Source organism: Daucus carota, chromosome 2 (assembly GCF_001625215.2).
Source record: "Daucus carota subsp. sativus chromosome 2, DH1 v3.0, whole genome shotgun sequence".
In the NCBI taxonomy this organism is placed as follows: domain Eukaryota; kingdom Viridiplantae; phylum Streptophyta; class Magnoliopsida; order Apiales; family Apiaceae; genus Daucus; species Daucus carota.
The window spans coordinates 56589666-56602509 of record NC_030382.2 but is presented as its reverse complement, the minus strand read 5'-3'; the positions used below and the strand labels follow the sequence as shown (position 1 = coordinate 56602509).

At 36.4% G+C, this 12844-nt stretch overlaps 3 protein-coding genes across 3 annotated transcripts; 2 read left to right on the top strand and 1 right to left on the bottom strand.

Moving 5' to 3' along the window:
* Nucleotides 1-679: 679 nt before the first annotated feature.
* Nucleotides 680-6115, top strand: LOC108210176 (GATA transcription factor 26). Its single transcript, XM_017381453.2, has 8 exons — nt 680-1156; nt 2378-2797; nt 3166-3592; nt 3750-3822; nt 4428-4531; nt 4645-4834; nt 4937-5057; nt 5472-6115. The coding sequence occupies exons 1-8, from the start codon at nt 1117-1119 to the stop codon at nt 5774-5776; spliced, it is 1680 nt and encodes a 559-aa protein (XP_017236942.1). The 5' UTR covers nt 680-1116; the 3' UTR covers nt 5777-6115.
* A 506-nt stretch (nt 6116-6621) lies between these two features.
* Nucleotides 6622-8036, top strand: LOC108206622 (uncharacterized). Its single transcript, XM_017376983.2, has 2 exons — nt 6622-7623; nt 7743-8036. The coding sequence occupies exon 1, from the start codon at nt 6713-6715 to the stop codon at nt 7559-7561; it is 849 nt and encodes a 282-aa protein (XP_017232472.1). The 5' UTR covers nt 6622-6712; the 3' UTR covers nt 7562-7623; nt 7743-8036.
* A 579-nt stretch (nt 8037-8615) lies between these two features.
* On the bottom strand, nt 8616-10395 carry LOC108206602 (expansin-like B1). Its single transcript, XM_017376956.2, has 4 exons — nt 10157-10395; nt 9819-9925; nt 9189-9500; nt 8616-9091 (listed from the first exon to the last, which is right to left on the bottom strand). The coding sequence occupies exons 1-4, from the start codon at nt 10287-10289 to the stop codon at nt 8894-8896; spliced, it is 750 nt and encodes a 249-aa protein (XP_017232445.1). The 5' UTR covers nt 10290-10395; the 3' UTR covers nt 8616-8893.
* Nucleotides 10396-12844: the final 2449 nt, after the last annotated feature.

The window sequence follows — 12844 nt, the reverse complement described above, 5'->3', positions numbered from 1 at the left end:
GTCACCACCATAGACACAAAAGAATATGTGCTCATTTTTAACTAATATTTCATAGCTGAACAAAAATAATTATTTTGAGAGAGATGGTAAGTAAAGAAGGGCCAAACAAACCCTCTTGTTTCTTACTCCCTTTTTCTTGTTCTCAATTCTCAATTATCTCTCCATCACTTTCCTCTTACCTTCAACTTTCTCTTCCTCCCCTGAAAACGTTACCATTTTAAAATATAATAATACACATTCAAATATTCTCAAATTTACACCCTTGTGGAAACCAAACCTCTAACCTCTTGAAACCTAGCCATTACATGGGATAATAATATTATTTGATTAAATAAACATCTTTCATGAGCATTTATTAAAGAACTCTATGATTTAGTAAAGAGAGGAAAAAACTTATAATTAATAGTGAAACAATTATTTATTGGTCAAAGAATAAATTTGACATATGAAATGTTCGATATTTTACGAAAATAATCTCTTTACTTTCCTTTCACTAATTACATATATAATGTATAATTTTTTAATAAAAATATAAAATTAAACTTTTATTAAGTTATTATAGAATAACAAATAAGAGTATTAATATTAATATTGAAAATGGGAGAGGAGGGATAGTAAAATGACAATGTATAACATCAAAATTAATAAAGGTGAAAGAAAGCTGAAACATTTACTTCATATACAATACAAGAAGAAGAGGTCATACACAACCCCAACATCCCCTCCCTTTTTCCCATTTCACCTTCCTTTCTCAACCATTTATTAGATTCCTCCCATGAGTCTTCTCTTTTTCAGTTTTACAGATTGCCCACTTTGAGATTTATTTTTCTCCTGTTTTTCTTTGATTTATTTTGCTTTCTTCAGTGATTTTTGAGTCTTTAAGGTCCAAACTGTTCTTGATTCTTGTTGGGTGTTTTCTTGTTTCTGCAAAAACTTTGTTGCAGCCAAGAAGAAGAGGCCTTGTGTTTACTAGTATAATTTAGGCCTTTTGAAGAGCTTAATATATAATTTTATAATTTATAATTTTCAAAAAAAATCCTTTTTTTCTCAAGAACTTGTGTTCTTCCCCATTTGTCGAAATTTCTTTTGTTTCAAATCAAGAAAATACATAGAGACATGGGCAAGCAAGGACCTTGCTGTCACTGTGGTGTTACAAGTGAGTTTTTTGTTGTTGAACTCTCATTTTACCTCTAAAGTTTGAATTTTTTTGGGGAAAATGAGTTTTTCTGCAATTTTCACAACTTTTTATGTGTGTTCATGTGTGTAAAGAACATACCCAGAATCTGATTTGTGTTGTTGAGGTGTTGAATCATTGAATATGTTAACATACCCGGAATTTTTGTGTTCTTGACATTGCTGTAAAATGCCCCTTTGACTCTCTAGTACAGGACTAATGGGAACTTGGCTTTAGCTATTACAGTACTAGGAAATTAGACTGAGTCTGTGTACTTCTTTGTCCAAAGTTCACTTCATAGAGTACTTTTTCGAGTCAAACCTTGGTTTCGAGTCCTGGTTATAGTGATTCTGGCTCACTCTTGAATTCACAACACAATTTGAGAAATGTGCTGGTTTAGTATTCATCCCCACTTCATTTGAATCGAACTCTGATGTATGTTTGAGTTATTATCCAATTTTTGTCATTGGGTATTGTTCTGGCTGCTGACATAGAATTGTTCACGCTACTCATTCATACCAATGCTTAGGAAGTTTGGAAAGCGTTCAAGTAACCATGTCCTAGTTCACTCAAAGTATTCATTTACTTATAAGCATTGCCCTTTTTCTACTGTTACCTAAGTGTTTTCTGGAGCTTTACTCATTGCTAATTTAGTAATGACTTATCATAAAAGATACCTTCAGGACTTCAATTGTTGCTATCAGCTTTCAAAACGTCTTGTAAATGCTTTTCAGTTGGTACATTCCTACACTCGAGCCTTCTCTAGCTTCAAGCCTCCTCTAGCTTCAAGAATGTCCGAAGTCCCATTGGTTTGACCTATATAGCTAGTTGAGTTTGATCAAAGTGGATAAGCAATTGCTGCACCTGGAGTGGCTGCTATCATGTGTTTGTTCACTGTCAACATAGTGTAGAGCAAGGAGACTATGTCTTCTTCAATCACTTACCTTCAGTTAGATCATTGGTCAATGCCATTGTGGTTGACACTTGAATTTATGATTTATTCCTTAATTAAGCCCCCATGAAATGAAGAAATTGTACTGTGATCACTTGTATATCCTCAGATACAATAGAACTTCCGCTAAACTTTTGTCCGTGTGACATTTTTGGAGATATATCGTTCATTTGGCCTCTATTTGCATTTTGCCTTCTGCCATCATGCTGACAATTTCGTAATTGTTTGCTAATACTGAAGTTGTATTATAGGCACTCCTCTTTGGCGTAATGGGCCTCCAGAGAAGCCTGTACTATGCAATGCCTGTGGATCCCGATGGAGAACAAAAGGTTCACTTGTAAACTACACACCTCTACATGCTAGGGCAGAGCCAGATGATCTTGAGGAGTACAGAATTCGAAGAGTAAAGACCATATCCTTAAAAAACAAAGAGGCAAAGGTGCTAAAAAGAAAACAGAACCATACCAGTCAAGTAGGTGGAGGGGCTGCCTATGAATATAATCAAGGGTTTCTGAAAGGTGGTGGCCCTTCTGGAGTTGCCCTTGATTATAGTCGAACTTTTCGAAAGGTCCTAGATGAAGACACAAGTAATAGATCAAGTTCTGGCTCCGCAATATCTAACTCGGAGAGTTGTTTGCAGCTTGCAAATGCAGATGCGAGTGATTTGACAGGTAGATTAACTGCTTATCTGCATAATTATATACAATATTAGTGTGTTGTCAACTTCAACTTAAATCCTTTTGCATTTTGATGAATATGGAATAATCTCCTTGCTCCATTTTTTTTTTTCTGTTACCTTGTTGCAAGTCAAATTTTATCTAATGTTAAAAAGGAACGTTATCTCCAGTACTAATGCGCAATATATAGTTTATGTTAATGTCAGGAAAATAGTTTGCAAGTGCTACATTATCGCATTAGAAGCTCTATCTTTTTTGTAGTTCCTTGTTCTTGCTGATTATATAGATTGAAGACACCATCAAATCCAATGCAGTGATTGTGCTAGTCCTATGAAGTGATTTTTCATTGTTCATGCATGCAGGCCCAGCTCAATCTATCATTTGGGATACAATGGTACCCTCGAGGAAAAGGACCTGTGTAAATCACCCAAAACAATCTTCAGTTGAGAAGCTTACTAAAGATTTGTATACCATTTTACATGAACAACAGTCATACTTGTCTGGATCCTCTGAGGAAGATTTGCTAATTGATAGTGATACTCCGATGGTGTCTGTTGAGATAGGGCATGGAAGTGTGCTTATTAGGCATCCAAGTACAATAGCTCGTGAAGAGGAGTCTGAAGCTAGCTCCCTTTCAGTTGATAACAAGCATCACTCTATCAGTGAGGCTTACTCTCAGTTTTCCTCCCTTCCTGTACAGACATCTAGCAAAGGTGTCAATTTTTCAAGTCCTGGAGTTGAGAGAGCCAATAAACTTGGTCCAGGAATGAAACAAGACCTACTGATAAGGTACTATGATTAAATTCTTTAGAACATGCAAGAAGAGATGCCTTATTTTGTGGCAATGATGCTGATATGCTTATTCTTTGATCATGAAGAGATTAAAATGGTTTGTTTTACATGTTTTCATCCATTTTTTGCCTGTTAACTTCTTTTTAATTTGCAGAGAGAAGGTCCAGGAAGAAAAAATGCAGCTTCTTGCCAATCATGGTTCACCGCTGTGCGACATAGAACTAAAAGTACCTTCTAGATCTTTTTACAGTATTTGCTGACGCCTGACTGAGATGAAGCACATATTACATAAAATAATTTTTTTGTGTTGTGGAAACTTAAAAAAGAGAAAATGTAGTAGGCTGTAGCCTATACACCGAGTTTGAAAATCATGCTATCCAACTCTAGAAGATTGTGAGGTTTATATTTGCAAAACACATACATATATAAGAGTACTGATGTCCTTTTCATTCTTTTCAGTAGATAACAGTTGCTCTTGTTTTTGGTTTGTGTCAAGAGAGTGTTATTATGGCAGAACTTCTGTGTAATGGTGCTTAAATATGAATAGTACAGTTTTGTCTTTGATTTGTAGAGCTAGAACACTTCTCAAGTCCATGTACCTGAATGGTTTTCCAAAGCCTGTCACGATTAGATTGCAAATCCTGAACTTAGATGATTATGAATTTCTCACTATATTTGTAGAAACAAATTCACATCCCTGAAAATATTAGGATTTTGACCTATTGCTTAACTATTGCTTGTTACTTAGGGTTCTCGTTTGCGTCGACGTGATCTTGAACAGCTGGAGTGGTGGATATAGATTTGTAATGACTGTTATTCTTACAATTTGCAGGATGTTCTCAATTTTGAGGAGTTTGAAAGGCTTATGACATATGATGAGCAGCAGCAATTGCTGAAGTATCTACCTTCTGTCGACACTGTTGCCATCCCAGATAGGTTTGTATCACTTGTAAATACTAGTACCATCATACTCAACTGCCGTCATGTTTTTCTAATATTTTTTTGAGAAGCTAATGTAGTAACATATAATTCTTTGTTGTCACATATAGCCTTAAAAGCATGTTTGATAGCCCTCAGTTCATAGAAGATTTATCCATGTTCCAAAAACTACTAGCAGAAGGAGTTTTTGATTTCTCTCCATCGGGTAAAACTAAAAGTGAAGGCAGTGGAAACTTGAAGAGGCTGGTACTGTGTAATTTGACGAGATCCACTTGGGTGGAACATTATAACTTACTGAAGGTTCAACCCCACAATTTCCTTGCTGTGACTATAGTGGATTGTTTTATAAAATGGCTAAGTGCAGATATTGATGATTATAACCCAATTTGTTTTTGGTTGTAGGATGTAAAGTGTGATAATAGTCCTGGAAGTGCTTTTGTAGCAGCAGGACCTGCTGCTGTTGCTTCTGCTCAATCAATGAAAGTGAAGAGATCACGTGACATCCAATTTCAAAATTATCCAGGTCATCTCTCTCTTTCTCTGTCTCCGTCCATTATCACCCGTTCCAAAGAGCACTATTACCTATTTCAAACAATGACACAATATGTTGTTAAGGATGTTGTACTTTGAAATGAAGGATAATTGACATTCACAAACGGCAACCTATGTTTTATCTTTTGGATTTAGTAAGGAGAATAGACACGACAGTGAATGGTGGAAAGGAGAAATGGGGGGATATAGAACTTACTATGGGGTGAAGTATATGATTCATCTTATTCTAGACCAGTAACCATAAGTTTTATTATTATTTGCAGTTAAAATACTTGCACCAGCATAACATCCTAGTGATGCACGGTTGATATTTGCCTGCTGTAATCAGCTTGTCTGATATAGGTATAAATTTGGGCTTACTGAAGTTGTTTATTTGGAATCTCAGGAGGGAAGACTACAATGAAGAGCCCAAAAAGAGTATCAACGAAGGCCAACTATGATAACAAGGAACTCATTGATAATGATGCCACTTGCTTCAGTCCAAAAAGCCTATTTGCCTTGCCTACTGATAATTCATCCCTAATGCTGGATTCTTTTCGGTTCGATGACCATTCTGATCAAGAACTTTTACTAAATGTTCCATCTCACAGTTCTTTCCCGCAGGCAGAACTCCTGATGCCAGCTTCAAGTTTTAATGCTCAGGCTAGCACTAGTAGTAGCTCAATATACCAAAATCATGTCCGGCCCTGACACCACCTATAAAGTATAAACACCACTTCTCTGAGGACCATTGTTATTATGCACGCGCCACTGCTAAACTTTTTGGTTGGCTTGTAATTTATTGCTTAAAAAATACAGAAGCCTGCAAGCAAAGCTGTGTTAATCGCCGTTTATCATTTTAAAACTTTTGACCTATACTATGCTTGGTAAGCTAAGGGTTGAATATGGCTGGTTCTGTTTTTGTATAGGTGACACAAGACTGTAATATATATCTTGACATACAGAGGAGGTGTGAATCTTCTGAGTTTTTGTATGCAGCTTTATAGCTGCCTTGCAAATACTATGAGATGCCCTTTTGTATTTTTAGCAGCTGAACCTCTTAAAATTATAAGTTATTAACATTGTTGCTTTGCTTGCCAGACTAATGCTATACTAATATATACCCTGATATACTCTAAATCAAATTCATACAAGCAAGTGGGAGAAAGTAATCAAGTGCATACCTTCATTTCTATTGTTCAATTTCAACTAGGAAAGTAATTTTAACATAAATTAATCAACAATTAATTTTTTGTTTATCATGCAGATGTTAGGTATTATTTCCCTCTGTCCATCTCATTATATTATATTATTTTATATTTTTAATTTGTTATATAACAATTTAAATATTAAATTTTTTATGAGAAAATAATAGCAAAATATTTGTTATGATAATCAATCGTAAAAATGGGTACCACAAATTATTACTGCCCTCGTACAAGTGTAGTACTACAACTACTGCAGCACCTTAATCTTGACCGTTGATACAAAAAGGGCGGGAACGTGATTTGACAGTTATATTAAATAAATAATAATAAAGAAACGCGCGGGAATAAAAAGCCCCAAATCACACTATTAAAAACCCTAGAAAATCAGATTGAGCTCGCAGCTTCAAATTGATCAAATATTCCTCGATTTTCTTGAAGCATGAACGAAGATCCGTATCAATCAATCACGAATGAGTGCCGAATCAGCATTCTCCAGGAGGAAAAGCTTGGGAGATCTGGTTTTGCGTTCGAACCTGTGGAAGAAGAACCGGAGCCGGAAGAACCGGTTCGAGTCACCGGAATAACGATGGTGTCGCTGCCGGGGAGTGAGTCGGAGCATATGGATGAAGAGATCTTTCATACGCCTCCGGAGCAGCATCAGTCTCGGTCTGTTTCTAGCTGTGATGCTCCAGGACCCGAGATCCGACCCGGAACTCCTCAGTCGGGTCGGAAATGTGTTGGTGATGTTTTTGTTGAAGGTGTTGTGTGTGATGATGATGAGAGTGGAGATGAGGTTGACTTGAAGGGAAAAAAGGTTGACTCGAAATTTAATGGGAAAAATGTGATTGACACTGAAATGGTGGACACTGAGGTAGTTATCTTGTCAGATGAGGAGAACTGTGATAACGTGGTTGATAATGCAAAATGTGAGAGTTCTCGAGGGCGCTTTGGTCGTAAGAATGCTGAGGATTTAGATGCGGTTAGGGATGTGTCTAGGGGAGGTGTTGGTACATCACGTGGTGTTTCTGGGAGGCGTACATTGCCAAATTCGTTTAAGGAGCAAAAAGAGAATGAAGGATTATGGGTTCCGAGGAGTTCTGTTAGGGATCGTGCTGAGAGAGAAAGTAGTAACAAGCCTTTTAATTGTGAGATGTTTGAGATTCTTCTGGCTTCTGCGGGGATAGTTTTCAGTGGTGGTACTGATACGGATTACATGAAGGCTGCCAGGGAGAATGGCCTGGTATTTTATCGGCCTAGGTGGTGGCCAATAGAGGGGTTTGGTAATTAAGTCATGGATTGACTTCTTTTGTGATATAAGCCGTCATAGAGAATGGTAGCTACTTGCAGCAGGTAAGCTTAGTTGTTTCGAAATTACTAGTTGTTTGTGACTCCTGTAATCGTTAAAAGCTTTTCTATTCTTATTCATAATTTTCTTATATTGACATGTATTATCTGATTATTGTTTTCAGGAACATCAACCGCATAGCTCAACTGTTTGACTTTCTTAAGGTGTCTCGTCTCGATGGCTTATAACTTTTTGCTGCAGAAAGAGTGGATCTAGGAACGAATCATCAAGTAGCTGCAGTCTGGTACTCAATCTTTTGTTATATAGTTCGCCTACTGCTGTAATTAACCGTCTCTCTGTGGATAATAGCTAGTTTGAACTTTGAAGTATGGTATCCTTGGCTCTTCTCATTTTGGTTTGACTGTAATGCTAACGTTGTCTTACTTTATATCCTTTGAAAGTGAAGAGTGTTAATGGATGTGAAAATGTGGATATGATGAAGAAATTGGAGTGGGAAACTACTTGCCTTAAGCTCTAAATACTTAAAACAAGAAAGAAATACAACTCTTGAATATATTAATTATCATGATTGGATTTATCTACCACGACCTAGTGTATACTTCTTGTAGATCAGAGGGCCTGGGGTTGTTACGTTGTATGCATACCTTGTCTCTATTCCTAATACAAGATAAATTACCATGTGCTCTTGTGCCAGTTTGTGAAACTCATTTCACCTCATGGTGGTGTCCTACGTCTTTGTACGTGTTGCTCAAAAATCAACTAATATAAACCACTATTAAGCAAAACAGTATTGCTAAGTATGATGTTACTTGTATGATAATTTTAATAAATTCAATGTATGCATACAAACAGTTTGCTGGTTTCTAGCTATAGGCATTATTTTTCTGGTAAATACTATGATGGAATAAGGACATACATTGTAACGCCTGACCCCTGCTTTCACAACTGTAAGGTACTTCTAATTAGAGAATTATTCCCTAAACTTGCTTAAAGCTAGCTATGCAGTTAACTGCTTTAAAACCAAAGTATGTCAACATTGGATTAAAAATCTGAACATTTTATTCTTTTGATTCTGATGTACTGATATCCAATAGCTGAAAGATCTGACATGAAATACTTTTGCACAACATACATATTTATGCTCACCAAATAGGTTACATATTTATTTGACACAGCCTAACACCAATAACTCGAAAACACTCTTTAGAAACATAAGGAACTAGAAAATATAGGAAAGTACATGTATGTGGACAAGATGAGCAACTTGTAATATATGTATCCTAGCGACATGTGGGGATATCTATATTAACTTTATTAGTTAAGCTGAATGGCAGTGTCGTAAGCGACTCCAGCCTTCCAATCAGCAGGAATTGCACCCCTCAGTTGCACCAACTTTTCCCCATAACTCCCACTCACTTGGAACCTTAGGTTCAGAGGGCCCTTTGGTGGATTGGGCATGTCCCATACAGCGCCGTAAGCATGACGCATGGTCCTCCATTCCTGGCAATCCTCCTGCATCCATTGATAAAAGTTAATGACAAGACACGTATCATTTAGTTATATATAAAAAAACATTATAGATTGTAAGATATCTGTTGAGTGGAAGTACCTGCCACAATTCTACACATGTGATGTCATTTATGCCTGCCTGGTATATTGGTACTATGGCTAGGTACTCTGGGTTCCTACTATGCTCATGGACTTTGAACATAAGATTGTAACCTGGATGTTGGCAAGAAATTCTCTTGTATTCTATGTCAACTACCCCATATGCAAAAAGTTCTATAGCCATGTTTGGAAGAGCCAGTTTTGAGTAGGCTCGTACACTGAGAATAAAGTCTGTGTGGTCTCCTTCACCATAGTCTGTGATCACTAGCTTCACCCCTTCATCTGTGCAATGTTTTGGAGACTTGCATCTTACCTGAGATATTTGATAAAGATTTTACCATAAGTGGATAGTGAATATTTTCGCAATATATGTTGAACTTGATGATTGGTGTTTAGCTATATATATACATATATGAATAATTTTGTAGCAAGTGATGGTGAACTATTAACTTTGCACCATCATTTTTCGTGGAAAATTTCAAGTAACATACCTGCTGGTGGTCAATTTCAATTCTATTTAATAGAGAACTCCTTGTGAGCTCACTGTTTTGTACTTGTTCTATTAGCACAACTACTTTATTTGCTAGTATATGACAATTTTACCAATGCTGCAATAAAAGATAGTCTCTACCTGATAGCATGCCCCACAGCCAGTGCCATTCCTGTAAAGTCTAGAGACTCCCGTTACTTCACCACCATTGACAGTCCTTCCATATCCAGCAAACCCACAAGCTCCAGCTGAGAGACATTTACAACATTACTTCATTCTCTTTTAAAGTTTATGATTGCATTTTTTGCATGTGTGTATATGATATATAAGTGTGCATGCATGAATATTTGTTTAGAGAATTATGGAGTGCTTTAAAAGACTTGGCATGTAATTGTCTAAATTAACTATGGAAAGTGGAAACACTGCTAGCATGCATGTGGGAAGATGCAGAGATAAAGTAAGATAGAACTTGTCCATACTTGGAGTCCCTAAGCAATCAGGGCTGCCATAATAAGTTGCCCGAGAGGCGATATAGGTGTCTTGGCTGTAACAAAGTGCTGGCAAGAAAACCATTAGAGTGAGTAGAAAACTATGAGGAACTTGGTAACCCATGTGTAAGTCAAGGTTGGTAATAACTTTTGGGTTCTAGTTTTTGAAACAAAAGGATAACGAGAAGATAAATAAGTAGAAGATATCTGTGGGATGTGAAGTTTAGTAATGAAGTCCAGTAGTATTTATAGTTGAAGTTGGGAGGCGGCTATTATCATATTGGGGCAATGCCACCTTCATTTTTCCACTAGCAACTTGAGAGCCAAGTGGATGCAGGGATTATATTACATATGTAAAAATACAAATGGACACTTTAATTGACTACATTAATTTTCCGCTTTTGTATAAATTAAAATTTGTAAGCAGATGTCCATGTATTTTTCTTGTACTTCAGGAGGATGATGATATACAATCTTTATTAGTAATTCATGCTTAGTAAATGTTTAAGTTTCATGTTTTACAGTTCACATGATAATTAGAGATTAGTTGGCATTTGCATAAATTTGAAGGCCCTGCATTGTATATATTTTGATGATTGTGTTTGTACACTCAACGTATTTGAGGAAGTAGTGGGTAATGTTTTTCTAAAATTTTGTCAAAAATGTATTCTGGGTTGATTGTAAATTGTGAATTGTCTACCTTTAGTTGCAGATGGGTAGTTTGATATGACATGGTTTTTGAAAAATAACCTATATAGCTGGTCGATATTAAAAACCGGACTATTATCAACCCACCAAGTACAAGTAGCCAACTAGCCAAGTTTGGTATCGATCCACGGCAATTCTTGTAACTGCAGAGTCAATTATAATAGACTTGTCACTCATGTTTATTGTATTCTTTTTGCCTAGTCGCCTTATCATCATATCTTACAAATATACAATTGAAGTCCTTGGAGCTGTCTTAGTTACTTAGACCTCGTTGAGGTTCTGTTAGTTCCTGTGTGCTTCTCTTAGATATTTTTGGTTATCTTATTCCTGTTCGTTCGTGTGCTTCTCTTAGAATTTATTTATTTTTATTTTTATCCCTTCATTCCCGCTTTATGTAGAAATTTATTATTCTTGCAGTAACAATGTATCTAGTATTTGAGTACCTCCCAGTGTTAGTAGTCATGGTGATGAGAGTAGGAGGATGCAGACGGGAACTGGGCACCTTGTGAATCTGAAATGAACTAAAAAGGATCTATAATGATGTGTGCTCCACATCTTTGGAAGGCCAAATTCCATATTTGCAGTTTTTAATATAATAGTCTTAAGGGCATGTTTTAAATATTGTTGTAGGGAAAAAGCTTTTAATAAAGAGAGGAATCCTCGTTAAACACGTAATTAAGAAAGGAAACTTGCTGATTAGTGGACAAATAAAGTGCATATAGTTAGACGAATCCTATTAAAGATAAATTATCTATATTACACTATATTACAATTTGTAACTTTAGAGGGCTAAAATATCAAGGTCTGTGAAGTGGAGGGGGAGTTCATAAAACGCGTACAAAAAGGCTATAATGATAATTATCGGCTAAGCTAAACGAGGAAGCAAATTAAGCCATGTCAAAATCAAGGGTTAGGTGAAGGATAGATTTACCTATTCTAATCATGACGAAAATTGTTTACTGTATTTTGATTTCATAATATAGTACACATCTTTCATCAGTCAAATCTTTTTCACAATTTCCTATAATAAATTATCTGAGTCCAATCTTCTGTTATTCCCGAACGCCTGGATTTTCGATTCGTGAAGAAAATGATGAACAGTCCAAAGATAGTAACTAAACACAAGCAGGCTCGTCTCTTTGAGCTGATCTGTACTTGGAAACATCCCCTTCCGACACTTGTATAATCAAAAGAGCCAATATGAGTGTTCTGGGGGAAATAATGCATTAGTGGAATGTGCGCTATGAACAAAGAAAGCGACAACAGTCATAACCAACCCACCAACGTTAGTACGCTTTTGCCTGTGAATCTTCTTCATGTCCACCACAACTAGGACAATCAAATTATATGTGTAAATGTGTAAACCACAAAGCTAGCTCAATTCTAGAGTCAAATCAGCTAGCAAAAATCATCTCCCGTCAAGCAAGTAATGGAATGCCAGAGAGAACCAGAAATAACAATCTAGCATCCACGTTTCATCAGAGTAGGAAATGACCATTATTAAACTTTGAGGAGAATGGAGAAAAGAACAAATTGATAGAGCACCATGGGAGGTCTAAAAGGTAGCCTCAAGTTTCTCAATCTAACAGCCACTTGCTATTCTAGTACAACTCCACATGTGCCTTTACATCATTAAACCAAAGAAAATACGAGCATTTAGTTAGCAATGCTGTCACAACAAGGACAATACATCAACATAAACAATGAGGTAGCTCAAACATTAACAGTAATCAGGTGGCTAAGACCTTTCTATCTTCAAGCAACAAATCCGCCATTACTGTCCTAAAGGTATCAAAAGAACTTTGTGTTGCAGGGACGCCGAGACATTATAGAAAATAAGTACAATTTCCATCATTTACTCAACATCACTGGAGTATAACGATTGGCGGTCGCTGCAGCAAAAGATGAGGAAACTAGAACTTCAAATGATTGCTGGTAAAACAGAGTGCTTATCGAACCTACAAAATCAAA

Coding starts and splice junctions, on each gene's coding strand:
- LOC108210176 (XM_017381453.2), top strand. CDS start 1,117: ATGGGCAAGCAAGGACCTTGCTGTCACTGTGGTGTTACAA. Junction 4,532..4,644: donor ACTGTTGCCATCCCAGATAG/GTTTGTATCACT, acceptor TGTCACATATAG/CCTTAAAAGCATGTTTGATA. Junction 4,835..4,936: donor AACATTATAACTTACTGAAG/GTTCAACCCCAC, acceptor TTTTGGTTGTAG/GATGTAAAGTGTGATAATAG.
- LOC108206622 (XM_017376983.2), top strand. CDS start 6,713: ATGAACGAAGATCCGTATCAATCAATCACGAATGAGTGCCGAATCAGC.
- LOC108206602 (XM_017376956.2), bottom strand. CDS start 10,289: ATGGGTTACCAAGTTCCTCATAGTTTTCTACTCACTCTAATGGTTTTC. Junction 9,926..10,156: donor TGATTGCTTAGGGACTCCAA/GTATGGACAAGT, acceptor AATGTCTCTCAG/CTGGAGCTTGTGGGTTTGCT. Junction 9,501..9,818: donor GCTGTGGGGCATGCTATCAG/GTAGAGACTATC, acceptor CAAATATCTCAG/GTAAGATGCAAGTCTCCAAA.